Here is a 25,285-nt window from a genome sequence, read left to right as displayed (position 1 = left end):
TTAGTGCATGAAAAGGGTGTGTAACTAGTATTTATGTAGGAATCAATCAAAGGCCGAAGGCTGATGTAGTCAGTCAGTCGGGGTATGTGAAGAGAGAAATGCCCTGAGTCGATCAATGGCCGAAGGCTGATGTAGTCAGTTGGTCGGGTATGTGAAGAGAGAAATGCCCTGAGCAATGAGAGCCAGTAACATCACTCTTCAGCCTATGATCGATCTAAAATTTCGGACCAAATATTATTTCTTTTTATTAATGATTTAGCGAGAAATTTCAAAAAGAAGACCTACGTCTTAAATTTAAGAGGAACTACTATTAGTTGTGTAGCGAAGACACAACTAGTTAGACCGCGCCCTAGCCCATGGGAGTTGACTGAATCGTCTTTAGTTGTGGTATGTGGTATGGGTTGATAGTGTTGCGGTCTCGGTTGACTTTAGCTTACATATTAACAAAATAATTTCTTCGATGTTAAGTTATATGGATTGATGGGTCAAAATCGTTACACAATCACTAAAATGTATACTTTGAGTAAACCGTGAAACTTCATTTTCATCTTCTTATACTAGTAAAGAACACCCCATATAACTATGACCATAATTGTTAGGTTGAAGGGTAAAGTTGCAATTATAACAGGAGGAGCCAGAGGGATAGGAGCAGCCACAGCAAAGTTATTTGCAACCAACGGAGCCTCTGTAATTGTAGCCGATATCCTAGATGACCTGGGCCATACTCTAGCAGATTCGATTGGTGGTTGCTATTGCGACGTCACAAAAGAATCAGACGTCGAATCAGCCTTTCATTTAGCACTAACATGGAAAGGCAAACTAGATATAATGTTCAATAATGCAGGAATATCGGGTGAAAACGGTAGCATCTCAACCATTGATATGAACGTCGTTAAAGACATCATGGCAGTAATATATGGAGTTGTTCATGGCATCAAACATGCATCTAAAGCTATGAAAGAAAGAGAAAAAGGAGGTTCGATAATTTGTACTTCAAGCTCAGCTGCAGTTATGGGAGGTTTAGCTTCTCATTGCTATACACTATCAAAGGCTGCAATGTTAGGGTTAGTAAGAAGCACAGCTTGTGAGTTGGGCATTCATGGATTGTATTTCACCTCATGTACCCTCAGAGATGTTAGTGAGTGCTTATAGGAAATTTCCAGGGAACGAGGATATTAGGGCAGAGGAGGTTAGTAAGATAGTTGGCGAATCGGGAAGTTTATTACGAGGAAGAAGTGGTAGTGTCGAAGATGTTGCTCAAGCGGCCCTTTTCTAGCGAGCGATAATTCAGCTGGTTTTGTCACTGGACGTAATCTTGTGGTTGATGGGGGATTTACTTCGTCCTATATGAAATTAAACATGATATATAAGTAACAATTATGTCTTATCGAACTACTTGTTGAAGTAATATTTATTTCTTTTACATCGATAAATAAAATTTCTAGAATTTTAAGTTAGAAGGTGTTAAGTTGAGGCACTCGGCAAAAGACAAATTACTGCAAGAAGCAGGTAGAGACGAGGTGATGTTTATTTTTTCCCCTTACTTGAATTTGATTCGTCGGACTCAAATAAAAAAATATAAACCTAAATCGTCTAAAATCTGACTCGAATCACTTAAAAGAAATGTTTTTCTCTTCTCTCTCTTTCTCTTTCTCTTTCTCTTTCTCTCTCTTCCTTTTTCATGCACGAGTATCGACCACCTAACAACTCTCCCTACTGAGTCACATCAGAAGCATGAATAAAAGAAACAGCAAGAACTATATGGATTTTAACACAACCCCATGTTTGAACTCGTTTAGGGCAAAACTTCTCTCTTCAACCATAGAAGCATAAAGAAACAAGTATAATGCCAAACTGTTGGGTGGTTTTAGGTGTCTTACCTTCTATCTCTCTCCTTCTCTTCTTCTGTTTCACCATCAAAATCAAATCCCCCTTGTTATTACTCTCCAACAATGCCATTCTCATTCATAATTCGGCTCGATCACAAACCCAATTCAGCATCCTACTCGGGATACTAACTAGGCCTGACTCCTATGATCGTCGACATTTTCTACGCCTAATTTATGGCATCCAATCATCTCCTATAGCTGAAGTCGACGTCAGATTTGTTTTCTGTAACTTAACAAAGAACGAACAGCGGGTATTTATAGGTCTAGAGATAATCCGATTCGATGATATTATTATACTAAACTGCACTGAGAATATGAACTCCGGTAAAACCTATACGTACTTTTCTTCTCTATCTAAAATTCTACCTCGTAGATATGACTACGTGATGAAAGTCGATGATGATGCGTTCGTAAGAATGGTTCCATTGGGATTGTCTCTGAAACCTTTACCTAGAACAGACTTATATTATGGATTTGTAATTCCTTGTACTAGTCAAAACCCATTTGTTGATTACATGTCAGGAATGGGGTTTTTGTTATCGTGGGATCTAGTCGAATGGATCAGAGAATCTAGTATTCCGGCTAATTACACAAACGGACCAGAAGATAAGCTAGTTGGGAAATGGTTGAAGATGGGGAATAAAGGAAAGAACAGGTTTTCAAATAAACCTGCTATGTATGACTATCCTGGTACAAATGGTAAGTGTTCGCACCAACTTATACCCGAAACTGTGGTAGTTCATCGGATTAAGAGGTGGGATCAGTGGCTAAATGTACTAACCTTCTTTAATGTAACTAGGTCGCTTAAACCTTCAAAACTGTATCATCTTGATTGAAGTTTTACGACATTGTTTCTCTACATTGTTTACATCCTGTGTAAAGACGATAGAGACTTGATTTAGGATTACACTATAGACTAATTTGATCACATCAGCCAGATTTCAGAATATTTGTTTTTTCCTAACTCGTGATGTTTGACTCGTCTGAGTGACTAATTTGCGTTGATTTGGGCCATTTCAGTCAAAAGATTCAGTTTCAAACAATGAGAAAATAAAATACCACCCAAGTCATCACTAAGTCAAAAGGACTTCAGCAAGAAAGATCTAAATCACAACTTATAGTTAAGAGCATACCCTGAGAAAATAGCTGCAGGAACTTCCACGAGAAAATAGTTGAACGAAATTCAGTGAATGCCTTATGGTGGATTTAGTTCCTTTTGTCTTCAAAAACCTTCATCCAGTCTGAAAACGCATACACGGAGCTTAACTGTTGGTTTCAGGAGATGCTGCCTACTAGAAGATAAACAGAACCATCACAAGATCTTCAAAAGATATCCGCTGCTTAAGCCCCTACTCTCCTCAGATGGTCAGATGTGGTAAATTTAAGCATAAAAATGTTATTGGAAGTTCGAAAATGAGAAACAAATATAGTATTTAGGACTCATTAATCATTATAGAACCATCTTGAAGTTCTTCAGCCTTCATGATTTATTATCATAGATTATGAAAAAAAAAAAAACATGAATGGGAAAGCTAACACAGATTCACCAGCCCAGGAAGACGAACATAATAAGATGAGATGATATATTCCATAATAGTAAACTTATCTACATTATGATTCCAAATATCTTTTCATTCTTTCATATATTGGAAGTCTCGAGCATTAACAGTTACAAACGTCGACCGGATAATATTACTTAATGATAGAAGACTACAGACTGCCAGTATCCAACATGTTATTTAAATAGATTTGTCAGTTGTAATTCAAGTGACCAGATGGGTTTCTGTTCCAGGACAAGAAGGATGGATCCCCTAGAGGCCTGCAGAAACAAAAAGGCAAAACAAAAATACCTTAGCTCCGAACTTTCTAACCGACAACAAACATATATATATGTATACCATATATTATATATAATATGTGTGTGTGTAGACACACTAAAATTTATAAGGCATTTACAGAAGTAAAACATTTGATCAAGCTGAAATGGTGAGTGAGGAACCCTAAAGATGTAAAAAGAAGATCAACATGAATGAATTTGTTTAATGATCCAAAAGAATGGCAGATTATTTGCTCCATTGTAAAAGCTGACTCAAATTTTCCTTAGATATATTGTTTTTTACTTCGAACATAACCTGAAGTAGACTATCAGTGTAAACAGATATTAACTATCATAAGAGAACGACTCACCTTGGCTTGACCACGTACACAATGATGAAGCTTACTGCAAGGAAAAGGCACAGAGAGCCAACTGTAAGATAAGCTATGCCCATGAAATCATTTTTCCCGCCGATCCAACTTGTGGTTGAAAGAACCAACTTCTTTTTACCTCCAAAACTATAGGTATTGTAGTTGTTTTCTATCACTACTGTTATCTTATCATTAGCTTTAAGTGGAGACTCTATCTTCCCATAGAGCTTCCGGAAAGTCGGCAGTGCCGCAGTTCGCATCCAAACCATAAGATCCTCTTGCTCGCTCAACTGACAAAGTCAACATATGAAACCAATTATAGTTGAACTATCACGGGAAGAAAAACTTTAAGAAAGAAAACTAAAAAGAAAGGGGAAGTACAGCAAGAGACTGCCAATAATCCTTTCATCCTTTATTAGGTGGTGTTTGTGTTCTTTCAGTTATAGATCTGAAAGCTAAGTGAAGATCTGAATTGGATCGAGTAAGGTTTCAGAATGTTTGTTTTTCATCTAACTCCTGTGTTTGGATGGCTGACTGGCTTGACATATTTTAAGTCCAAATGAGTTAGACAAAAAGATAAGTCTGAATTAAGATCTCATTTTCTTAAATAACCTGAAATGACTATAGTGCCCCTAACTGGAACAAGTCAGAATCAGACGTCTAAGATTCAGACTAGTCATACTCAGGCTACTCAATTTCAGACACTAAAAGAACACCGCGCTACATCCTTCTCAGTTCTCACCCATCTACGAAAGACGGAAAAAGATAATAACTTACTGGTTTGCTGGCATTAAGTTTGCCACCCCCAATTAATCCTCCAGCTTGGAAATTTTGAGGATAGACATCCTTACCAAACTTGCTATTTTTGTCACTATTCCAGGCTATATTTTTCTTGCTTACTTCTAACACCTTGTTATTCACTGAAAAGCTATACGTATCATTAAACAAGCTCCATGCTATGAGTCCACAAGGAACAATTGCTCCTCCTCCTCTCCAACTCTCAGGATCACAATCCTTCGATGGACTTCTGAAGTTTGTATCACGCAATTGTTTGTCACTTCTGCTTTTAACATATCTACAAACATATATTTGAACCACAACTTAATACACAGTAACACAAGCAAAGTTCAGATCTATCAGTGATGAAGTGGAATACAAAGTCATTGATATCACAGCCATGCAGATAATAACATTGTAATGAGATCATTAAATTTCACAAGAAGCCATCAAAATATGAAGCTTCTATTGAGGTAATCTAATCGCTGAATCTTGACAGACCATTGACATAGGTCCAACTTCCATAATCCTCCATAACTTAAGCACATAATAATATGTTCCATCTAGATGGGAGTTCATATGCCTACTGCAGTCCAGTGTATAACGAAATATCTATGTGATAAATACACGCAAAAGTATTATAAACACAGGACAATAAAGGTACAATTCGTATAAGTAGTTAACTATGTAAAACACAGGTTATAAAGGATTTGAAACATCCTTCGCCAATATTCTGAAAACGGTTTTGAGGCTGTCTCGCTGTAAAAAGGATAGCGTGTGTATCAAAATATAGATATTTTGGGTAAGATACCAGTCATCAAAAGCTGTCTCATTTGTTAAATGCATACACCTCATAAAGGTATCTTATGATTAATAAGTATTCCACATCTACAGCACCTAATACACCAGCCAGTTACTAACTTAATAATCAAAGAATGCAATTAAGAACTAAAACTTAAAGAAAATAATACATACCGGCGATGGTTCTGATAAAAGTTATCAAGCTCGTAATAAATATAGACTGGACCACTCATGTTCTTGGGCACCTGAAGAGTGAAGACATTTAATCCATCTTTGTAAATGAATACTATAGTAGTTTTCTTTATTCATAATCACTTTTAGAACCAAAGAATCGAATAGGAAATGAACTCACAATAATAGTTCTGGTGCAAGTCTTGTTAGTCTCACTGCTTTGTATAAACGCGAGTTGCTTGCTGTTATAATCTGGAGGCAGACACTCTGAATCATAACGGTCTACAATTTCAACCACCTGCTTGTGAACCTTACAATATGTTAAGAATCATAAAAAGCAACTGTGTTATAGGGAGACAGGAATGAAATATGTATTACTTTTTCTGACGCAAACAAGGAAGCAAGACCGATTGGAATGAAGACAACACCAACAAATACGAAAGTTGTAATAACCTGAAAAGACTCAAGTAAATAATAAGAACCAAGTTCAGAATCAATTAACCGAAAACGTATAGCGCCACAAATAAGATGGTATCTCATATTGATAGTCTTCATGTTCAGCAAGACATTATCTTAACTTACCCATCCCGGTGTTAGAATTGGCTTACAAGCAGGCAGCTCTTGCTGGGTAAACCTAGAATCTGGAATAAAAGAAGAATCCAGCTTTCAGCTTATACTTGGTCATTCTTTACTTGTCAGAGAAAAAAAGTAATTGTTATATCATTATCATTGATCAAGAAAAGAACTCAGAAACTACAGAAATGGGTAACATGGTAGAACTCAAAGTGAACAAGGTCCTCATTAAAGGTGATCATAAATCTTGTGGGTTACGAAGTTCTCCCACTATAAAGGATCTCAACCAAACCATTAGACACAGAAGGTTTCAAATTGATGACCGGTTGCTGGTAAAGTTCTTCGTGAGATCTTCCCTGTGATGGAATACGCTTTGAAGTACCAACTAGCCGTAGATTAAGGATGCTTTCAGATTTCAACTAACCCAGTTAACATGAAAATGAAAAAAGACAGCAGCGATAACAATGTAGCAGTTTCACATGTTTAAATGTGCCAATGTTCGCATAAATTGACCCTTCTTTTCATACATTACGACATCCAAAATCGCCAAGAAAACATTTCCAAGTATCTAGGTCTATTGAAGCTATGTGAGGTTCTGGGTTGTTAAAGTTAATGCACCAATCAAATTTATAGACAACGAAATCTATCGATCAAATTAAAGCCATCACCCACATACCAAAATTACAAACTGGTTTCCTTCTAAAAGAGACAAATATAATCAGAACGTATCCCTCATCCCCAATTCAATCAAAGTTTCAAATCACAAACCTAATAACATCATTATGGTTTAAAATTTGTCAGAAATGACACTACAATATGATTTCAGGGTTTCAGTTTGAACTCGTCAAATACAGAAATGCACACCCAAAACTTGAAGAACATAGATTTTCATGATATGAAGAAGTATTATTACTTGGGGCATTTTAAAATGTGTTTATTGAATGCCCTAACGTGCTTAAATCATCATATAAAATGCACAAAAATGACGAACAATTCATGAACAAAACACTACACAAGAAGTACAAAATCTACGCAAATTGCACACAGAGAGAGAAGGGGGAAGGGATCGAACATTTGGGTTTCTTGGAATTTCGATTTGGAGCTGAAGAATCAGACGCTCCGTCTGTTCCTTTCGGTGTCGAACTCATCTCGCGAAGGATTTGAAACTCGAAACCAGGAATTGGCGATCTCTCAGGTAAACTGAGCCGGTGAGCAGTGAAAACCAAGATTCTATAAAACAGATAGAAGTTTGTTATCCAATGCATCAGGTTTTCATAAGAAACTTTAATACCAACCAGAATAAGGAAATTGTCTTCAAGTTTAATATCAGCCAAAAAAGAACAGAAAAATAAAGGGAGAAGTGATTCCATGAGGCGGTCCAACAGATTAAAGAACAACTATACACCACCTTAATCTATAAATTGGATATTTGACTAAGTACCAATTTTATAGGTTTGTGTTTATATCCATAAGCTACTTCATGGTGTATAGACCTTAAAACGCTCGTGATATCATCCGTTAATAAACAAACATATAGCTAGGTTGGATATTAGTTAAGCCTAAGGCAAAAGTCATAAAATAACTTGAAGCTCTAACGCTCTTTTTTTATACTACCATGAAAATCGAACAATGTTTTGAGTGGAATAATAAAATCATGAAATTATGACAAACTAAAATCCCACAAACTACTTAAGATGATCTTTTAGAATGAAGTAATATAATATGTCAAAAATAAGGATACTCCAATTTATGGGAACAATAAATGAGGACATGAGCGCACTAATCGTGCGTTGAGTACACAAAACAAACGGACAAGGTGGGCACAGATTTCATTGTAGTTTTTTTCAACTCGTATGCTCTTAATTTCATTCTAAACTTTGATAGTTAATTTCAAGAAAATCTCGATTTTTTACTCTGAACCGAAGGCATTACTCAGTCCATGGATTTCTAATGTGGCCTTAAACACTAAAATCGGTTGCCTAATTTTCAGACATGGGTAGGATTACTCACATCGATAAGTAAAGTCATTGGTGTACAAAAATTTCCCGTGTTTCAAGATATATATATATATATATATGTGGAGTATAACGAAGAAGGAAACTACAATCTATTCATTTCCCGTATATAACTTGGAAGTTAACGTTACTGTCCCAATCTATTTGTATGAGATAACTCTAAATATGGCATGGTGTCGCCTTCTATAACATGATTTATTTGATGAACTCGTAAGTTATAGGATTTCCAAATGAACCGAAACTAAATATAAATTGATTATGTTTAGGCTTTACTTGTTGTACCTGAAGGTCATATTTGTACTATCACAGAATCAATTGTAAAACAAAAGATCGTTGTTATTGGATTAAGGCTGTAAAGATTTCAAACACTTAGATACAAAAAAGAAGGATGCCATGTGCATCAACCCCTAAAGTTCATGTGACAATCATAACTCTTTCAAGTCTCAACATATATGAAGAACTGAGAGGCAAGTAAGATTTACCATTCAAATAATCCTTAATTTCTGGAATACCAGATCTTGTGAGCAAACAGTGTTGCTATAAAGAACAACAACAGAAGAAACCAAACACTTAATCTATATTTTGACATTCAAAGGTCAAAAGAAATAAACCAAAAAGTAGTGCCAAAATAACATTGAAAATATTTATTGACTCTCTTTCAAACCAATAAACAACTCCAAATTCAATCTAAATTATCATAGATCCTCTGTTTTTTGTTATTCTTCCTTCTTGTTATCTTTTCAATCTTCTATCAAGCAGAAAAATATACATAATTCTACACCAAAGTCTTTCTCCCGCACAAAAAGTAACTCTCATTGACCTGACAACCCAAACAAAGATTGCATTTGCCAAAAAAGAATGGGTATTCAAATAAAATAGATAGGGCACAAACCATAGCAATTCCAACCGAGCGGCAGCAGCAAGAGAAGAAAGGGATTAAGAAGAGACAAATAACTAATAAACCATTGGTTATTCAATAGCATTTACACTAATAAACCATTGGTAATTCCATAGGAAGAGTTTAATTTAAATTTAAAGTGAAAGGTAAATAAATAGCATTGGATTTTGGAACACTTCAAATTGGTACAACAATTCGTCTATGAGACATTTCATCAAACACGTCATCAGCAAAACTCAATTTTGACGAAGAACACTAAAATGAACCGAAACTCAATCGAAATTGATTATGTTTATGCTTTAATTTGTTGTTTTTGAAGGTGACATCGCTAAACAATCTGGACCCAGACTTACTGAAGAACATTCAATCCGTAAGAACACAAACAAAATTGAAAGAAATAAAAACCTTGTCGGCGTCAACTGAAAAACATAAAGAGTTGTTACCTTGATTATGATGAGATTTGATTTGGGGAAGGTGAGATCTTTCACTTCTTTCTCAAATTAAAGAACAAGTTCATAAATCGAAACATAGACGAAGTTAAGAAGAGATCAAATGAAGATTTCAAATTAAATTGGCCAAAGAAAATAATAGGATTCGCCGATTGGAAGAGATTCACACCGCCAACTCCTTTAATTTTTCCGGCGAAACGAAGAGAATCAATGGCTGGGATACAAGTATTGAGAGGATTTGTTAGGGGAGAAGATGAAGGAGGAGGTAGAGAATTTTGAGAGGTAGGGAGTTTTGGGCCCGGCCCTGGGCCCAAAGACAATGCTGAATATAACATAAACTGTTGTAGATAACATATTTTCTATTACAACATCAGACAATGTTAGTTCGACAAAAAAAAAAAACATCAGACAATGTTGAATGTAGCGTGCATTCAATATTTTGCATTTTACATTAAACACAAGGCATTTGTGTATTAGGGCTGATTCATAATGCATAAAAGTGGACGCAATGTATAGTGCCCATGCAACATGCATCTTCAAATGCCGTTTCACATCATGTGGTGTTTGATATAAAGTCACCACAAACATAAATCTAATTAGGGAAGTTTTATAGCAGTCTCCCACAAGTGTTATAAGCACCTCCTTCACAAATTCCTCCTCAAATTTACTTCGAAGGAGGCGCCTATAACACTTATAGGGAACCCCCTTTAAAACTACCTATCTATTTACGCTAAATCCACGTAGATTTTGTGCAATTAATATGATTTACCTTTTTCTACCTTTTTTTTTTTTTTGTTGAAAGTACCTTTTTCTACCTTGGAGATGTGACATACTTACATTACCTTCAAATTGAGCTCAACCCACTATGAACTGAACTCTCAACCAAAAAAACCCCACTATGAACTTTCCTTCACCCAAAAAAAGAAACCCACTATGAACTTGACAATTTTAATCACCTTGACAAAATCCCCAAGTAGACTTTTGGACTGATTTCAAATTTTTTTTTTTCATGTGGACTTTCAGGGCTATTGGGTGCGTCTGTGGATTTATTCCGAGTTTTTGGTTACATACTCTACAAGCACCCACAGAGCACCAACACATGAAAATAGATCGCCAAAACATACACGTCATCGATCCGCGCAAATACTTTAAACAACATCCTAGCCGTTTACTACTAATCCAACCGTTCAAATGTTTTTTGACACGGATCGCCTAAAAAGAGAGCTTCAACCCGCCAAACCAAATATTCAAACGAAATCTCCCCCAAATGTCATCACCTATAAAAACCCCATTTCCCCTTCCAAATCACAACATCATCTCTTCTTCATCTTCCTCAATCATCTCATTTTCTCTCTCTAGAATTTCTTCTCTGAGTTTCTTCTCTCTCTAGAAACACAAGATGTCTGGTCGTGGTAAGGGAGGTAAGGGTTTAGGAAAGGGAGGAGCAAAGCGTCATCGAAAGGTCTTAAGAGACAATATCCAGGGAATCACAAAACCAGCCATCAGAAGGTTAGCAAGAAGAGGAGGTGTGAAGAGGATCAGTGGTTTGATCTATGAAGAAACTCGTGGTGTTTTGAAGATCTTCTTGGAGAATGTCATCCGTGATGCTGTCACTTACACTGAACATGCTCGTCGTAAGACTGTAACAGCCATGGATGTTGTGTATGCCCTAAAACGTCAAGGAAGAACTCTTTATGGTTTCGGTGGTTAAGTTTCTGATTTTCTTTATTCATGTCAGTCAAGATCATGTATATGGTTTAATCTAGGGTTAAGTTGAATCTCCTTTTATGAATTTTAGATTTTGTTTAAAAACTTCACTTAGATCTAGATTCGTGGAGAAGGATCTGTGATGTTGATGAAGTTTTGAATGTTCAATGAAATGAAAATGAAGTTTTATTCTCTTTAATTTATGTGTTCTTGTTTCTCATTTTGGATTCGAGTTACTTTTAGGGTTTTATTTTTTGAATTTTTCATCGTCCTTCACCCTCCTGGAGGTCTTCATGGAAAATTAGGGTTTATTTTGAACCTTGCTACCCGCATAACCACCACCATCCTGATTAATTAATCTCACACACCTGAATTCAACATGCTTGTTTCAGGTACTTGTTAAATTTCATATGTTGATTAATTTCATAAATTTGTCATTTATTGGATTACAAGTTTGTTCATTGAAATTTCTATTCAATTCCAGAACTAAACACCTACTACTCATGGATTCAACTCTAGCATTGGTGAGCCACTGAGAGAAGGTAATAGCATAATCCCACATTGCTTGAACATTCAAGCTGGTATAAATAGTTTAGGCAATTTATTTGTAGTTGTTATTGAACAAGAATGGCATTTTGCAAACCCGACAAAGTAGAGCAATTTTATCAACAAAAAGAGGACAATTTTATTAACAATCACAACCAAGAACAATTTTTACTTTTGAATCCCAACAATTGAGGGAAACAAGTTTTATTTACCAAATCCAACAACATATCTGGATTTGACTATATCAATACAAGAAACTAATGCAATTTTTTAATGAGGTAAGAAAGAATAAAACCACACAGAAATAAGATGAACCATCGATGCGAAAAGAAACGAGTTTGGTTCCCACTCAATGAGCCAACTCTGCCGACCTTCTTTTCACCTTGTATGATATCTGTAGTCTCAACACCTGCAGCTTCTTTAGGCCTGCGAATTAAGGCTCTTTTGAGTGGAAGCATTGCAGGAGCCTAAGACCATTTGCAATTTAACCGAATATCCTAAAATAAGTTGTATGTTTCAAATAAGCAATTTTACCAAATTGTATCTAAACAGGAGTAATACCCAGATTCTAAATAAGTCGGCTTATGTCTTACCTTTGAAGTCGAGATTCTGATCGCCTGTTATTCAACATAAACGTTAAAATGTTAGTATGATTGTCGTACACAAGAATGAGGATTAAGAGCTTGTCTAGGAAAGCTAGTAAGAGTTAATAAAATGTAAACATGCCTTGTTGGCTGAGGTTTAATTTCTGGCTTTGGTGCTGGTAGTTGAGGAACGTCACTTGAAATAGCGACATTCTTTGCCTACAAAATATTCAAATGAGAGAGAATGTTATTGTTTTTCCGGGTTCCTTAATTTTTTTTTGGTTTCATGTTTACTACATTGTAAAAAGAACTAACCAGCTTCTTGAATTGCAGATTGTAGAGCATTTGGATGTATCTTTGTTTTGCTTGCTTTTGATCCTTGTTTAGTTGTTTCCAGAAGCCGTAGATTGATCCCATGTTCAATACTTTGTTTGCGTAAATCTTCCAAGTATAACTAAAAATTTAACCCGTTAAAGGGAAAATTAAAGAAACTTAAGAAGTCGAAGCATAATGACTGAAATATGTAAATTATATCTAGATTCTAGAATTTTTTGGTTTTCATCGATTCCGATGATTGATTTTGTTAAATTACCATTCATAGATACGTTTGAGACCGGCTGTGGACATTTGGTTCCAGTATTCAGGATCTTCCTTGCACTTTTCGAAGAAATTAGCAATCTTGTCGCTAGATTCATCTCCATTATTGGGATCAATATGAATCCCTGATTCACCATCGACAATGATTTCAGCTGGACCTCCCTGATTAGTGGCAATAGTAGGTAGCCCACAGTTCATTGCCTCAATAACTGTAAGACCAAATGCTTCATATAAAGCAGGCTGCACAAAAGCCCCCTTTGTGTCTGCTATACAACGGTAAAGCTCTCCGTTACGAACTCTGTCGTTTTGAGCAGCTATCCATCTTATCTGACCTTTGAGTTGGTATTTCTCAATAATGGTATGCATCTTTTTTATTTCGGCAATTTCTTCTCTGTCCTTTGATTTTGATGGGTCAAAGAAACCGGCAACAACCACAAGATTAACCAAATTTCTTAGCCTCTTGTTCTTTCCGTACCACTCGGTTAATCCTGTAATGTTCTTTACTGTATCAAGTCTAGCCATCGAGAAGATGATTGGTTTTTTCCTGTCTGAAAGAAACCCACTGTTCCAAGAGAAGTTTAGCTGTCAGAACTATGGGCTTAAAATTGATTTTGATTATAATGAACTTACATGTGGACGCTGTTTTCGTCCTTGCTATAGAGTAGTTCTTCAATTGCTGGATGAAATGCGGTTAACCTCTTCTGTTTTTGTGTGTAGGGAAAGTAGACAGATTGATCTGCCCCTGGAGCAGCAATATTGAACTTGGGATCAAAGACGTTGATGCCGGATACTACTCGACAAAGACCGGGCATTGTGAATGCAGCATGTCTTTCGTATTGCCCAGGCCTATCCTTGCTGTGAAAAGAAGCATTGGGGCAGTTGTTAGAATCGATTTTGTTTTATAACGAACTTGACTCGTAGTCAAATGCCTATTGACTAGGCCCGGTGAAGTAAGGTATTACCTTCCCGCTATTTCTTGATATGTGCTAGTAATGATAAAATCTGTGCTATTCATTGCAATCATGTCAGCTGTGAACTGGCAAGAGAAATGATACTTTGGGTCTAGTTCCTTCCACTTTACATCCGAGTCTTCATACTTGGTTTTTTCTAGAGCATGAGCTATAGTTCCCTATATTGAGCAATAAGATGTCAGTAATAGTAACTTTCATCAATAGCCACTGATTCTTTTTGATACAAGAACAATATCCCACCTGAGTTATCCCAAGTTTGCTTGCCATTAGAGAGGCTACAAGGTTCCCATCAGTGTAGTTCCCGATTATGAGATCCGGTTTCCCTTCCATGTGCTCAAGGACTTTCTCTGTTGCATCCTATAGTTGAGACGAAAGATCATCAATGAATAACGCATACACAGATGACAACTAGGTGAAATGAAGTATATCAAGTTAGTTATGGGTCGGATAACTTGCCTGACAAAACCTCTCAAGGTAAGGGTAGATATCGAACCGAGAAACCCATTGTTTGAGAACCCCATTTTCGGTTTTAAATGGAACCCGAAGAATGTGGGAATGTTTGGTATCGAGAATGGGTTCCAACTCTTGGTTGCATTTAGTACCTTTAGCGTCTGGTATCAATCGTGTAACCTGTGTTGAAGTGCAGAAAATGAGCCCTCGCCGACCATTTAACTAGTTTTCTATATAGAAAGGATTGTGATCTTAAACTCACCACAACAATCTGAGGCTTCACATTCAATCCTTGTCTTTTAATTCTATTTAGTAGTTCCTCTTCCATGGCCCTCACTTGATCCAAGATGTATACAACCTGCTTGATAGCAAAATACTGTGAAGTTAATTGATAGATTTTAGATCCAAGATCTTTTAATATTGAACAGGGTGATCGACTTTTTACCTGACCACCGGTATCAGGCAAACCAAGAACATCTGCTTGACCGAAGTACCCATGGGGTGAGAAGATAACAATGTTGAAGATTGTTGGAATTCTACCAAAAAACTTCTCCATGTTTTGAGGATCCGGTGCTTGAAGTACCTCGGAAAGTGAATGAATAGTCTCTTTAACTGTTTCTGCAGTGTCACCCCAACCTTTCTCGAAACCCCATTCAAGAAGTCTGAAAAATATAGAAAAGCCCATTATCTCTTTAGGCCAAATCATCTGATTTTGGTCTTTATACTCTGAAGGAAAACTTCATTAAAAGAGTACCTATGTTCGAATTTCTGATAAGGTGTTTCTTTGGGAAGTGAACATATGAATACTTCTGCTACTATCAATCCCGTCTGAAGCTTGTTGACAGTGTTTAGAGTGTTGTTGATCATAAGCTTCTGCAAATTGAAAAAAGAAAATTAATATCATCAAGTTGTTGGGTTTCCTTCCAGTAAAACGACTATTTTTATTGTTTTTAAGCAGGTTTCTTTTGTTTATACTTGTCCTTCATGATTCAGAGCGAGCAAGAAGTCTAGCAATGGTTTTGCTTTCTCTGAATCTCCACTCAGTTTCGAGGACATGAACTTTGAGACATAATTTGTTCCATTGCCGATTGAGGATGATAGGGTAACACTAGGCATTGAAAAGTCGAATGCTCCAAAATCTACTTCCAATGCATTATCATCTTTCGCCCTGTATATTGAATAATTTTATCATCTACTAACTATGAGGTAGTAAACTACATTTATCATTCTTGTCTCTTCATAATTCCACGAGTTTATATTCAGATGATCATATATATAACATACCATTTCTCATCAAAGATCGTTTCTTTGAATTTCAGGTACTCCGATGAAGTTATTTCCTCAACCGCTAGATCATCAGAATTAACCTTCACAAATTCCCAGAATCCGGGGTTGGGTCTTACTGCAAATGCAATATATGGAGGAACAACAGCTGCCTCCTGCAATTTTCAGCGTAAAAACAGAGAATCGGTTTACTGTGATTCTAATTCTGCAAAATGAGTGGAGAAAAGACCGAAAAAAGTTGATACCTGAGTTGAACAAAGAATGAAACCAAGCTCCCCTTCTAAAACCCTTGCCCTTTCAATCTTATCATCTATTGATTTCTCCATTTCATCCATTAAATTTTGCAGTTTCATCAATCTTCTCCCCTTTGCAACATATCTAAATATACAGAGTGAAATTTCAGAAAGTATAACACTTAAATAAAGAGGAAATTGTTGTGATGAAAAATCAAGTAAAGGTTGATGAAGTTTGGAAACTCACCTAGTAAAACATCTCTTCATTTGATATCGGCTGCGTCTTAAGGCCTCGGGCATACTATCGGCAATGGAGTCCGACCGTTTAAATGCGGATGATGCCATTAAAGAAGAAAGGGAAAACCCAAAGTTTTGAAAAGATTAAAGGTCTTGAATTGAGGAAGAGAAGATGAGTTAGTGTTTGTAAGAAACAAGAGATGAAATGAGAATTTATAGAGAAATTGATGTTTTCTAGGATTGAAAGATTATTAGTTTTTATTTGATAGGAATAAGAAAGAACCAATCTTGAAGCAAGAAAGGAATTCAACATGAAGAAGAAATTCTTAGTTTGAACCAAATTCATGTTTGCTTTCAATTTTGTAAGAGGGAAAGAATTCTTTGTTATCTTCATTCTTTTCTTCTTTGGTTTAACTTTCTTTTCACATATTTTATTAAACTTTACGAGCCCAAATTGCACAGTTGGGAAATTTTATACGCACCATTTCAAGTGTTGGTGGGGTGTGACTAGCAAAATTTGTTGGGTATATAATCACTTTGGGTGACCCGGATGGTTCATGGGTATATAATCGACACCAATCTGAAGGGGCTCATGAACTTCCTATCCTAGGTCAGACCAAGTTGATAAGGTCTTCCTTTTTTTTTTTTTTTAAATCATTGTATTCCTTTTTACGCCACCATTTTGATCTACTAAAGGCACCCATATCAAATCACATCGACTTCGGAGTAGCGGATTAGGACTAGGGAAGTTGTTACGGTTATTCAAACTCACACTTAAATCTATTTTTACCCTAACACTTTCACTTTCACTTTTCCTTTATACATTTGTCTGTCTGATGTCTTCACCAATTTTCGTGGGTAAGATGAAATCATTTATACACTTAGGGTAGTGGATTGGGACTTTTGTGGACATTTAGAGTGACTGGGAACACAAAGACAGTGGCCATTAATGGCTTCGCTTGTTTGCTGCTTAATGTTCATAAAAGATCGAGCTCTATTCGTCCATTTACTGTGGAGTCAGAGCAGATCGATCAGGTCCGTCCGTCCTTATACCACATCCATGAATTCCACATGCTTGCCTCATTCAGGTATCTTTTGCATTAATTTCAATAGTTGCTAAATTTTTTAAAAATTGTTCTAGGTTTGTCATCCGCACTTTCTTGAACATTCACTTTCACATTGATAGTACCAAACAAAACCTAGTAAGAAATTAATCACAACCCACGGTTGTATCTGAGGTTCAATTTCTGGCCGTGGTATATGTCACTTGCAATAGCCAAATTCTTCACCTAAAACATGGTCACAAGAACTAACAAGCTTCTTGAATTGCAGATTGTAGTACAACATTTGAATGTATCTTTGTTTTGCTTGCTTTTGATCCTTGTTCAATTGTTTCCAGAAGCCGTAGATTGATCCCATGTTCAATACTTTTTTTGCATAAATCTTCCAAGTATAACTGCAAAACAATCTCCGAAAATTAGTAAAAATAACAAGTCTAAACACAAAGATCAAACAAGTATCTAGATTGTACAACTATTCGATTTCGATGATTAGGTTTGTTAATTTACCATTCATTGATACGTTTGATACCGGCTATGGACATTATGTTCCAGTGTTCAGGATCTTCCTTGCATTTCTCGAAGAAATCAGCAATTTTGTTACTAAAATCATCTCCATTATTTGGATCAATATGAATTCCTGATTGACCGTCGATAATAATTTCGGCTGGACCTCCTTGATTAGTTGCAAAAGTAGGTAGTCCACTGTTCATTGCCTCGATAACTGTAAGACCAAATGGTTCGTTTAAAGCAGGCTGCACAAAAGCTCCCTTTGTGTCTGCTATACAACGGTAAAGCTCTCCGTTACAAACTCTGTCGTTCTGAGCAACTATCCATCTCATTTGACCTATGAGTTGATATTTCTCAATAATTGAATGCATCTTTCTTATTTCAGCAGTTTCTTCTCTGTCCTTTGATATTGATGGGTCAATGAAGCCGCCGCCAACAATGACAAGATTAACCAAATTTCTTAGCCTCTTGTTCTTTCCATACCATTCGGTTAATCCTGTTAGGTTCTTCACTATATCAAGTCTAGCCATCGAGAAGATGATGGGTTTTGTCCTGTCTGAAAGGAAGCCACTGTTCCAAGAGAAGATTAGGTCTTAGAAATTAATTACTAAACTTATATTAGCTTGTAACGGGTTTAAATCGATTTTAACTGTAAAGAACTCACAGGTGTTTGTTGTTTTCATCCTTGCTATAGAGTAGTTCTTCGATTGCTGGATGAAATGCGGTTAACCTCTCTTGTTTCTGTGTGTAGGGAAAGTAGACAGACTGATCAGCCCCTGGAGCAGTAATGTTGAACTTGGGATCAAAGACATTGATGCCTGATACGACTCGACAAAGACCTGGCATTGTAAATGCAAAATGTGTTTCATATTGTCCTGGCCTCTCCTTGCTGTTGAAACAGGTATCAGAACTCAGAATCAATTTTGGTTTATAACAAGGTCGAATCAGAGTCAAATATTCGTGGATTAGGTCCTGTGAAGTAAGATTTTACCTTCCCACGATTTCTTGGTATGTGCTAGTGATGATAAAATCTGTGCTATTCATCGCAATCACATCAGCTGTGAATTGGCATGAGAAATGATATTTCGGCTCTAGTTCCTTCCAGTTTACATCTGAATCTTGATACTTAGTTTTTTCTAGAGCATGAGCTATAGTTCCCTATATTAGGAGAAATAAGATGTCAGTAAAAGTAACTACACCACTAATTCTTTTCAATTGATGAACGCCATCCTACCTGAGTTACTCCAAGTTTGCTTGCCACTAGAGAGGCTACAAGGTTCCCATTGGTGTAGTTTCCGATTATGAGATCTGGTTTCCCTTCCATGTACTCAAGGATTTTCTCAGTTGCATCCTATAGTACAGAAGAAAGAACACCACAAATGAATAATTTATGTACAAATGATAAATAGGTGGGATGGCGTATGTCAAGTTAGTTAGATAACTTACCTTAGAAAACCTCTCAAGGTAAGGATACATATCGAAGCGAGAAATCCATTGTCTAAGAATACCGTTTTCGGTTCTAAATGGAACCCGGAGAATGTGGGAATGGTTAGTACCGAGAATCGGTTCCAATTCTTGGTTGCATTTAGTCCCTTTAGCATCTGGTATTAGTCGTGTAACCTGTGTGGAAGTGCAGAGAATGAGTCTCCGTGAGCCACCTAATTATTTTTTTTTAATCCATGACAAAGCATTTTAGATTGTGACATTTAACGCACCACAACAATTTGGGGCTTTACATTCAGTCCTTGCCTTTTAATTCTAATTAGCAGTTCCGCTTCCATGGCTCTCACTTGATCCAAGACATATACAACCTGTATAATAGCACGCAAAATATTGCGAAGTTAATTGATGGGTTTCATAACTTAGATACAAGATACTATTTATATAGTGAACAGGGTAATCGATTTTCACCAGACCGCCGGTATCAGGCAAGCCAAGAACACCGGCTTGGGCAAAGTATCCATGGGGTGCAAATGTAACAATGTTGAAGATTGTTGGAATCCTTCCAAAAAACTTCTCTATATTTTGAGGATCCGGTGCTTGAAGTACCTCGGAAAGTGAACGAACAGTCTCTTTAACTGTTTCTGCTGTATCACCCCAACCTTTCTCGAAACCCCACTCGAGAAACCTGAAATCATAGGAAAACCCAATAACTTTTTACGCATATTATCTGATTTTAATCTAGATACCTTGATGCAAAAACATATCAGAAGGGTACCGATGTTCGAATTCCTGATAAGGTGTTTCTTTGGGAAGTGAAGAGACAAATACTCCTGCTTCTACCAAACTTTTCCGAAGCTTGTTAACAGTGTCAAGAGTGCTGCTGATCATAAGCTTCTGCAAATTGTAAGATTAACTTGTTAGATTTCCTTACGCTAACAATTATTCTTCTTGTTTTGTAATCAGGTTTCATTTTTCTATACTTGTCCTTTGTGATATAATGCAAGCAAGTGGTCTAGCAATGGTTTTGCGTTCTCGTGATCTCCACCCAGTTTGGAAGACATAAATTTTGTGACATAGTTCACTCCGTTCCCGATTGAAGATGGTAAGGTAATAGTAGGCATGGTAAAGTCGAATGCTCCGAAATCTACTTCGAATGCATTATCATCTTGTGCCCTGTAAGTCAATTTCTGATTAGTTACGATGCAGTAAACACCATTTATCGTTCTATCGTCTTCGACAATCCGTTGAGTTTATATTCATATACTTACCATTCCTCATCGAAGATCGTTTCTTTGAATTTCAGGTATTCCGAAGAAGTTATTTCCTCAACTGCTAGATCATCAGAATTAACCTTTACAAATTCCCAGAATCCGGGGTTGGGTCTCACTGCAAATGCAATATATGGAGGAACAACTGCTGCCTCCTGCAACAGAGAAAGACTTGGTATGTTGTGAATTTAGTTTCTTAATTCTTTCTTCAACAAAATTGGAGAAAAGAAAAAAAATATTGATACCTGAGTTGAACAAAGAATGTAACCAAGCTCACTCTCTATAACCCTTGCCCTTTCAATCTCATCGTCTACGGATTCCTCCATTTCATCCATTATATTCTGAGGTTTCATCAGTCTTCTCCCTTCTGCAACATATCTATAAATAAATATAACATCAGAAGAATGATGAAAAATTTAGTAGTAAAAGTTAATGAATTTTTCTGGAAAACCACCTAGTAAAACAAGTCTTCATTTCATACTGGCTCTTTCTCGAGGCTTCATGCATAGTATCCGCAATGGAGTCCGACCGTTTAAATGTCCAAGAAGCCATTATAGAAGAAAGTGAGTATCCAATGCTTTGAAAAACTGAAAGGTAGTAAGTTCATGAGGAAGAAGAGATGAGTCAGCTTTTAAGAAGAAACTCAGTTATGAAATGAAAATTTATAGAAATGGTTTTTTATAGGAAAACAAAGAAGCATCTCTGAGGAATTAAATAAATTCTGTAGTAGAATTGTGTTGATCAGCGTGCCAGCGACAATGGCCGCTTTGGTATTTTAGGGTCTCACGACATTAAAATGCATCTCTAGAAAATGGTGTTTAATTTCTTATAAGGAGCACGACACTTCTATTAAGTTCGTAGTCATCCAACTCAAATCTAATCGGTAATCACTTGAGAGGACATAGAAATTTAATTCTTGGTTACTAGATCACCCTTTTCATGTACGACTATTCTCAAGTGCTCCTTCACGTATGACGTTATTTGAGCCTAGCACATTTTTTTTCTTTTTTATGGATAACGTGGAGTACGTGTGGGTCTAACTTTGATACCATGTTAAGTTTGTAGTCACCTAACATAAAACTAATTGGCAATGCGTGGAAGGATCCGGACAATATATTCTTGGTTAAGAGATTATCTCTTTCTCACGTGGGGCTATTGTCACACGCTCTTCCACGTGTGACATTGTTTGAGCCTAACACTTTTTTTTAGATCACGTGGAACACGTATGTGATTTTTAAACCTTTCACGTGTTATATGCTTGACTACGAAATTATCTTTTTGACTCCCTCCCACAAGTGAGAATGCTATTACTAAGAATTCAACTTTAACTGAGTAATCAGAGGGCGTCCCATCCATTTTGCTTTAACTTGTGTTTTTTGATAATGATAGGATTGGACCTTTTTGGTTTTAAATTGTTTTCCACTTTCATTGTTTTCTTATTTGGGTTAGTGGTTAACCCTTTATCTCTTTACCAGCTAATACAAACATTAGTAGGATATTACAATTGGCCCTATGCTTCAAGTGTCCGTTGACCCGCTTACCCTAATAACGAAAGAAGTTCAGTGCCCGATATGTCCGACCCGATGCTTCAAATGCCCGCGGGCGTTCATATCCGGCCGATACCAGTACCACCCGTAGTTGTACACACCATTGGTTAATCAGTTAATGGCTAAGTATTATTGGTGTGTGTCACAATAACCTGCCTTAAGTTGTCACAGTGGAATTACACATCAAAGCAACTTACACCAAATCCTTCTTTTTTGTTGAGCCATACCAAATACAGCGAGCCGCCAATACTCTGGAAGTTTTAGGGGCAATGTCCAAACATGTTAAAAACAATGTTTTTCACCCAAGACTTGGTCAAAGGCGCCCTGGAAGTTTTAGTGGCAATGCCCCTTCTTCGTGACCTTCGTCAGGGTGAGATAGAAGAAGAAGAATATTTGTGTCAATTGGAAAACCCTATCACTTTAAAGAACCATGGAGACCAAATCATGAAGATGGATTTCAGCTTCCAGTAAGTTTGGATCTTAACTCACTCAAGTCGTTGGCATTTGGTACTACTGTCTCATACTTTAAAGAACCATGGAGACCAAATCATGAAGACCCCCCCTCAACAAAAAAAAAAAATCATGAAGACCCATTTCAGCTTCAAAGAAGTTTGGAACTTAACTCACTCGAGTCACTGGCATTTGGCAGTATCTCATTTTAAGAACTTTTAGGTCATTGTAATGCATTTTACAAGACAAATTAAAATGATTGTATCGAACGACATTGTCAGTTCAAACGAAATGTTCAAAGGAAATGGAGAGTAAGTTGATGAGAAGGTAGAAAGAAAAAGAAAAGTAGATTTTTGAAAATTGAAAAAAAGTAAATGATTAGTTTGATATGTTATAAAAAGCCAGCTCACCACCATACGAAAAAATGCCAGGAAAATGAAAAAAGAAGACCAAATTAGAAGTTGGTTATCTTTAAAAAGTCATTTTGGCCAGTTAGTCTTTAGGGGTTAAAATGAAATTAACTCTAAAAATAGGTCACCGCTTTGGGGAAGCTAAAAAGTTTCTGGGGGAGACGGTGGAAAACCAAAAAAACTCATCCAAACGCACCTTATCTCTCTTCTCCGGCCAACTCTCCCTCTCCGGCGACCGGATCTCACTCTCTCCTCTCTTTCTCTCTCCTCTCCCTCTCTTCTCTGTATTTTTCTTTTCTCTCTCTCTAAGTTCCGGCGAAGGGAATGGTCCCTTCGCCGGAATCTGAAAAAAAAAAGGAAAGAGAGAGAAGATGGAAGAAAGAGAGAGATGAAGAGAGATAGAGGAAAGAGAGGGATGAAGAGAGAGAGAGATGGATGATCGGAGTTATCGCCGGAAATAATGGTCGCCGGAGTTGATGTTGGTGAGAAAGAAGATGGTGGAAGAAGAAATGGGTAGTGTTTGGAAGAAACAAAAAAATTTATTTCCACCTAATTGCCCCGGAAATTTTGTTTATTTCTCCAAAACACTGGCCTAAAAATAATGGTTACAGTTCCAAGGCGGGGAAGATGGTGGTATTTTTGCAGAAAAAGGATAAGCTAGAATATCTAAAATCTATGGCCCATTAAACATTCAGTCCCTCCAAAAGTAGAGAAATCTTACCTAGTCCCCATAAAACCATCATACCATAACAAATTTTATGTACCCATACGGATTCAATTTTTTCATGTACCCCATAGCAAATTCAAAGCCTAAACCTCTCAACAAAAAAAAAAAAATTCAAAGCCTAAACCCATGTTACATCCAGACCATTGTGTTGCGTGATTGTTTCGCTGATTGTCTAAATCTGACTCGACTGAGTTGCGAGCCAAAATGTTTGGACCAAGGGTTTAGAAACTGGTAATTGAATATGTTTCAAATTTTAATTGACAAATAGCTTTACTCTTATCAACTCTTAATTGTTCAAGGGCCAACGCTTTAGGGGAAAGCTAAATAGTTTCCGGGGTGTGAAATTTTAAAGGGAATATGCAAAATTTTGAAAAGTTTCCGGGGAAACATATTTTATGAGGAATATGGTTCAAAACAAAAAACTCTCCCCCTCACCTCCCTCCACCTCATCTTCTCTCTCCACCTCATCTTCTCTCTCTCTTCTCCGATAGGTCGCCGGCCGGAAAATTTTCCGGCCGGCGACCATGAAAAAAAAAAAATTATTTCACTCACTCTCTCTCTAGAAACTCCGGCGAAGGGGTTGAAGAACAGACCGGAACTCCGGCGAAGGGAAACCTCTTCGCCAGAGTTTCTAGAGAGAGAGAGAGAGAGTGAGTGATTTTTTTTTTTTTTTTCATGGTCGCCGGCCGGAAAATTTTCCGGCCGGCGACCTATCGGAGAAGAGAGAGAGAAGATGATGTGGAGAGAGAAGATGATGTGGAGGGAGAGAAATGAGGTGGAGAGAGAGAGAGCTGAGGTGGAGAAGCTATTTTGCTTTCCCCCTAAATAAAATTGTCAAACATAATTGACCAATTTTTGACCAAGTCTTCACACCCCGGAAACTATTTAGCTTTCCCCAAAGCGCTGGCCTTGTTCAAGTGGTTTTGAAAGTGTTAGACCCAAATCTTTAAAATCCTAGAGATTCCAAATTAAATTTGTAGAGGAGGTGTAATCTATTGTTATTAAAGGTATAAATAATAAATTTGTTGGATTTTCAAAAAAAAAAAAAATTAACCTCCAAGCGTTGCAACTGTCACATAAGCTATAAATTTCCGGAAAAGTATGACCAGCCTGCTTCTTTGTTTCTCAATTGTTCCATCAGTAGGTTTCAAAAAATTTAGACGAGAAATGATTTTTTTCCCTCTTCAAAGTTTGACTCAAAAGTTGATTCTCCGTATTGTTCACACAGTTTTGAAATTTAAAGGCATGTCATTGGCAACTAATGTATGGAATCAAACTCAAAATGATTATAAAACTCCCCTACTACATGATGGTGTCCCATGGTAGCTCCTGGTATTTGTTTTTAGGGTTTCCACCCACAGCAATTTCAATCTTCATGTGTATCAATTCTTGCCCAATACTAACTGTCTTCCTTAATTACCTTATAAAACTTTATTTTGCTAACCAAATTTTTCGAAGTTCAATGGCATTTGGTTATTCCTGGGGGAAAAAAAAAATTAACAA

General features: G+C 36.8%; 5 protein-coding genes and 1 pseudogene across 6 annotated transcripts; 3 read left to right on the top strand and 3 right to left on the bottom strand.

Moving 5' to 3' along the window:
- The first annotated feature begins 427 nt into the window (after positions 1 to 427).
- On the top strand, positions 428 to 1,537 carry LOC147564085 (short-chain dehydrogenase reductase ATA1 pseudogene; annotated as a pseudogene).
- Positions 1,538 to 1,772: 235 nt separating this feature from the next.
- On the top strand, positions 1,773 to 2,757 carry LOC147564084 (beta-1,3-galactosyltransferase pvg3-like). The gene has a single exon (XM_086643217.1). The coding sequence runs from the start codon at positions 1,847 to 1,849 to the stop codon at positions 2,723 to 2,725; it is 879 nt and encodes a 292-aa protein (XP_086499343.1). The 5' UTR covers positions 1,773 to 1,846; the 3' UTR covers positions 2,726 to 2,757.
- A 698-nt stretch (positions 2,758 to 3,455) lies between these two features.
- Positions 3,456 to 10,331, bottom strand: LOC147564083 (ALA-interacting subunit 5-like). Its single transcript, XM_086643213.1, has 9 exons — positions 9,755 to 10,331; positions 7,471 to 7,628; positions 6,408 to 6,466; positions 6,204 to 6,278; positions 6,007 to 6,123; positions 5,829 to 5,899; positions 4,854 to 5,151; positions 4,077 to 4,366; positions 3,456 to 3,708 (listed from the first exon to the last, which is right to left on the bottom strand). Exons 2-9 carry the CDS (start codon positions 7,544 to 7,546, stop codon positions 3,642 to 3,644), a joined length of 1,053 nt encoding a protein of 350 aa, XP_086499339.1. The 5' UTR covers positions 7,547 to 7,628; positions 9,755 to 10,331; the 3' UTR covers positions 3,456 to 3,641.
- A 732-nt stretch (positions 10,332 to 11,063) lies between these two features.
- Positions 11,064 to 11,666, top strand: LOC147564082 (histone H4). The gene has a single exon (XM_086643197.1). It carries the CDS (start codon positions 11,160 to 11,162, stop codon positions 11,469 to 11,471), a length of 312 nt encoding a protein of 103 aa, XP_086499323.1. The 5' UTR covers positions 11,064 to 11,159; the 3' UTR covers positions 11,472 to 11,666.
- Positions 11,667 to 12,127: 461 nt separating this feature from the next.
- On the bottom strand, positions 12,128 to 17,023 carry LOC147564081 (sucrose synthase 7-like). 2 transcript variants are annotated; one of them, XM_086643192.1, is made up of 16 exons: positions 16,380 to 17,023; positions 16,145 to 16,277; positions 15,900 to 16,054; positions 15,591 to 15,783; positions 15,370 to 15,488; positions 15,061 to 15,277; positions 14,878 to 14,973; positions 14,622 to 14,795; positions 14,406 to 14,522; positions 14,157 to 14,323; positions 13,825 to 14,049; positions 13,190 to 13,756; positions 12,913 to 13,051; positions 12,740 to 12,816; positions 12,607 to 12,630; positions 12,128 to 12,510 (listed from the first exon to the last, which is right to left on the bottom strand). In XM_086643192.1, the coding sequence occupies exons 1-16, from the start codon at positions 16,475 to 16,477 to the stop codon at positions 12,498 to 12,500; spliced, it is 2,514 nt and encodes an 837-aa protein (XP_086499318.1). In that variant the 5' UTR covers positions 16,478 to 17,023; the 3' UTR covers positions 12,128 to 12,497. The 2 variants fall into 2 exon arrangements, with proteins under 2 accessions (XP_086499318.1, XP_086499314.1); XM_086643188.1 differs by having other exon boundaries at positions 12,128 to 12,439.
- A 609-nt stretch (positions 17,024 to 17,632) lies between these two features.
- Positions 17,633 to 21,206, bottom strand: LOC147564080 (sucrose synthase 7-like). Its single transcript, XM_086664669.1, has 13 exons — positions 21,103 to 21,206; positions 20,894 to 21,026; positions 20,649 to 20,803; positions 20,361 to 20,553; positions 20,156 to 20,274; positions 19,849 to 20,065; positions 19,653 to 19,748; positions 19,384 to 19,557; positions 19,172 to 19,288; positions 18,929 to 19,095; positions 18,602 to 18,826; positions 17,938 to 18,507; positions 17,633 to 17,825 (listed from the first exon to the last, which is right to left on the bottom strand). The coding sequence occupies exons 1-13, from the start codon at positions 21,198 to 21,200 to the stop codon at positions 17,633 to 17,635; spliced, it is 2,457 nt and encodes an 818-aa protein (XP_086520795.1). The 5' UTR covers positions 21,201 to 21,206.
- Between the last annotated feature and the right edge of the window lie 4,079 nt (positions 21,207 to 25,285).

The sequence above is a fragment of the Eschscholzia californica genome, unplaced genomic scaffold (genome assembly GCF_041429995.1).
Source record: "Eschscholzia californica isolate CP2 unplaced genomic scaffold, dmEscCali1.0.p SCAF_1, whole genome shotgun sequence".
NCBI classification, from domain to species: domain Eukaryota; kingdom Viridiplantae; phylum Streptophyta; class Magnoliopsida; order Ranunculales; family Papaveraceae; genus Eschscholzia; species Eschscholzia californica.
The sequence above is the reverse complement of the archived record's forward strand: the minus strand, read 5'-3'. Positions and strand labels throughout refer to the sequence as shown.

Bases quoted from the DNA above. Each gene is read 5' to 3' on its own strand.
- LOC147564083 (XM_086643213.1), bottom strand. From the start codon at position 7,546: ATGAGTTCGACACCGAAAGGAACAGACGGAGCGTCTGATTCTTCAGCT. The intron at 6,124-6,203 runs GTAATACATATT...GTTCACAAGCAG, and splicing joins CCTTGTTTGCGTCAGAAAAA to GTGGTTGAAATTGTAGACCG. The intron at 3,709-4,076 runs GTGAGTCGTTCT...TTGTTTCTGCAG, and splicing joins GTGTACGTGGTCAAGCCAAG to GCCTCTAGGGGATCCATCCT.
- LOC147564080 (XM_086664669.1), bottom strand. From the start codon at position 21,200: ATGGCTTCTTGGACATTTAAACGGTCGGACTCCATTGCGGATACTATG. The intron at 19,096-19,171 runs GTAGGATGGCGT...CTCCTAATATAG, and splicing joins GCAAACTTGGAGTAACTCAG to GGAACTATAGCTCATGCTCT. The intron at 17,826-17,937 runs GTAAATTAACAA...ATTGTTTTGCAG, and splicing joins ATCAAACGTATCAATGAATG to TTATACTTGGAAGATTTATG.
- LOC147564084 (XM_086643217.1), top strand. From the start codon at position 1,847: ATGCCAAACTGTTGGGTGGTTTTAGGTGTCTTACCTTCTATCTCTCTC.
- LOC147564082 (XM_086643197.1), top strand. From the start codon at position 11,160: ATGTCTGGTCGTGGTAAGGGAGGTAAGGGTTTAGGAAAGGGAGGAGCA.
- LOC147564081 (XM_086643188.1), bottom strand. From the start codon at position 16,477: ATGGCATCATCCGCATTTAAACGGTCGGACTCCATTGCCGATAGTATG. The intron at 14,974-15,060 runs GTAAAAAGTCGA...GCTATCAAGCAG, and splicing joins TGCCTGATACCGGTGGTCAG to GTTGTATACATCTTGGATCA. The intron at 13,052-13,189 runs GTAATTTAACAA...TTAAATTTTTAG, and splicing joins CTCAAACGTATCTATGAATG to TTATACTTGGAAGATTTACG.